Raw genomic sequence first — 2194 nt, forward strand, 5'->3', positions numbered from 1 at the left:
CATAAGACATCTAAAAATTATGAAGGAAGCGTCAAGTCCTTGAATATCTCCCCTGATTTGCATCTACTCAATTCACTTCTGAATGTGTTGAACTACATGAGATAACCAGTAGCTTTACGGTCTCTTGCAAAACAGTGTCCTTTCGACCTCTTGCCTCTACAAATATGAGAGGTGGAGTAACCACATTCTGAGCCTTGTCCTTGTTTGAGTCACTTTCCCCCAGGAAAAAGTTTTCTTCCTAACGTTTTTTTCAGGGCAGATCTCACCTCCTGGTTCCTAAGAGTGTAGATGAAGGGGTTCAGAGCTGGGGTGACAGCGCTGTACATGAGAGACACTTGCACATCCCTTTTAGAGGAGCTTCCTGAGGTGGGCGGCGTATAATTGAAGAGCACTGGTATGTAAAACAGTGCCACAACGGTGAGGTGAGCGGCACAGGTGGAGAAGGGCTTCCACCTTCCTTCCTGTGAGTGGGCTTTCTGGAATATGGAGGAGATGATGTAGAGGTAGGAGAGGACTATGAGAGTGAAGGGGCCTAGAACAACACATGTGGTGACAGCATTGAGGAGGGCCATGTTGAGGCTGGTACCACTACAAGCCAAATTCAACAGTGGCTTGATGTCACAGAAGAAGTGATGGATGTGGTTGTGGCCACAGAAATTCAGGTGAGAGGTCATGACTGAGTGCATCATGGCATGCACAAAACCAGTGGACCAGCTGGTCACAGCCAGCAGCAGACAAGTCCGTGGGGTCATGACAAGGGCGTAGCGCAAAGGATTGCAAATGGCCACATAGCGGTCGTAGGCCATGGTGGCCAGGAGCACCGCCTCAGTACTGCCCAGGAAGTGGAAGAAGTGGAGTTGGACCAAGCACCCACCAAAAGAGATGGGCTGATGCCCAAAGAGAAAGCCAGTCAGCATCTTGGGAACGGTGACTGTAGAGTAGAAAATGTCCAGGCCGGACAGGTTCCCCAGGAAGAAGTACATCGGCGTGTGGAGCCGGGGCTCAGATATCACCATGGTCACAATGGCACCGTTTCCCAGAAGAGTGGTCAAGTAGAGCAGCAGAAAGGAGATGAAGAAAAAGTGCTGCAGCCCCTGGATATCAGTGAGGCCCAAAAGGATGAACTCGCTGACCTCTGTCTGGTTCAGCATTGCTAGAACAATAAGAAGCAAAGGCACAAAGTCAAGGTTCCACAGCTGGGAGGAGTAACAGCGTTACAAACCCCATTTGTTTCTGTGCTGTTTTAACACAAACAAATGCAGGAATGGGCAAAACATAGCACATGTAATCAAACATAAAAGCTGCACGGCAACTCAAGAAATTAGCATGGACAAAAAGAACCTTAATGTAGCCTTCTCCTACTTTCTGTCTAGAAGAAAGCAAAGAGTAAAATATTACAGAGGGGAAAATACTGAAGTGAAAACTTCCACCTAACGCAAAGCGGCACAGCATGTACGATGTAAAACACTGCTGCTTCTCCACCTTCGGCCACGTTCATATTTCAGCTCTGCTCATCTGTAACTTCCTGCGACAACCTTTGATCTCATCTCATTCTGCTGAGAATAAAGGAAGAGGGTGCCTTAGCACGGGATCGCAAACTGGTTTTGTTATTGCACGGTATACTTTGCCTAAAGAATGTCTTTTTGTTGAGCAGCAGCAGGTGAATGGGGCAAAAGCCAGCGTCTCACCTCCTACAGCACCGTGATGGAGCAAGACTGAATTTGTGGGAGCCAAGTTAGCTGGTGCAAGTTCCAGAGAAACTGGCTCATCCCACTGAAAGTTGGTCGTACGGCCCCGCGGAGACAATATGGTCAGTTCTGTCAGTATCGCTAGTTGTCTTAAAATGCAAATGAGTACGCACATGCTTCCACTTTTTTTCTGTTTCAAGTGAGTTTGCTTATTGCTATGGGTAAGTGCCAACCACCTGCAACAAAGAGCAAAGTCCTGAGATTATTTTACTAGGGCAGGTAGGCACAGGTATTCCTAGCTTACAATGTGGACAGCAAATTCTACAAGACGAGTAGTTTTCTCTGTACATTCGATGCAGTGATGATTCGTATCGATGAATACAACGAACGAAAAAAATAATTGCTTCCAAAACCTTTCTTGTAAAGACGTTAAAACGCATATAGGTACAGTTCGTAGTCCTTCTTGCCCATTCCATTCTATAGAAAATAGGTGATTTTTGAAAGTC

General features: G+C 46.6%; 1 protein-coding gene across 1 annotated transcript; it reads right to left on the reverse strand.

Moving 5' to 3' along the window:
* Window positions 1-209: 209 nt before the first annotated feature.
* Window positions 210-1151, reverse strand: LOC309408993 (olfactory receptor 12D1-like; the record flags this gene model as incomplete). Its single annotated transcript, XM_082005033.1, has 1 exon — window positions 210-1151. The coding sequence occupies one exon, from the start codon at window positions 1149-1151 to the stop codon at window positions 210-212; it is 942 nt and encodes a 313-aa protein (XP_081861159.1).
* Between the last annotated feature and the right edge of the window lie 1043 nt (window positions 1152-2194).

This window comes from Phaethon aethereus (assembly GCF_964289735.1).
Source record: "Phaethon aethereus genome assembly, chromosome: 12".
Classification (NCBI taxonomy): domain Eukaryota; kingdom Metazoa; phylum Chordata; class Aves; order Phaethontiformes; family Phaethontidae; genus Phaethon; species Phaethon aethereus.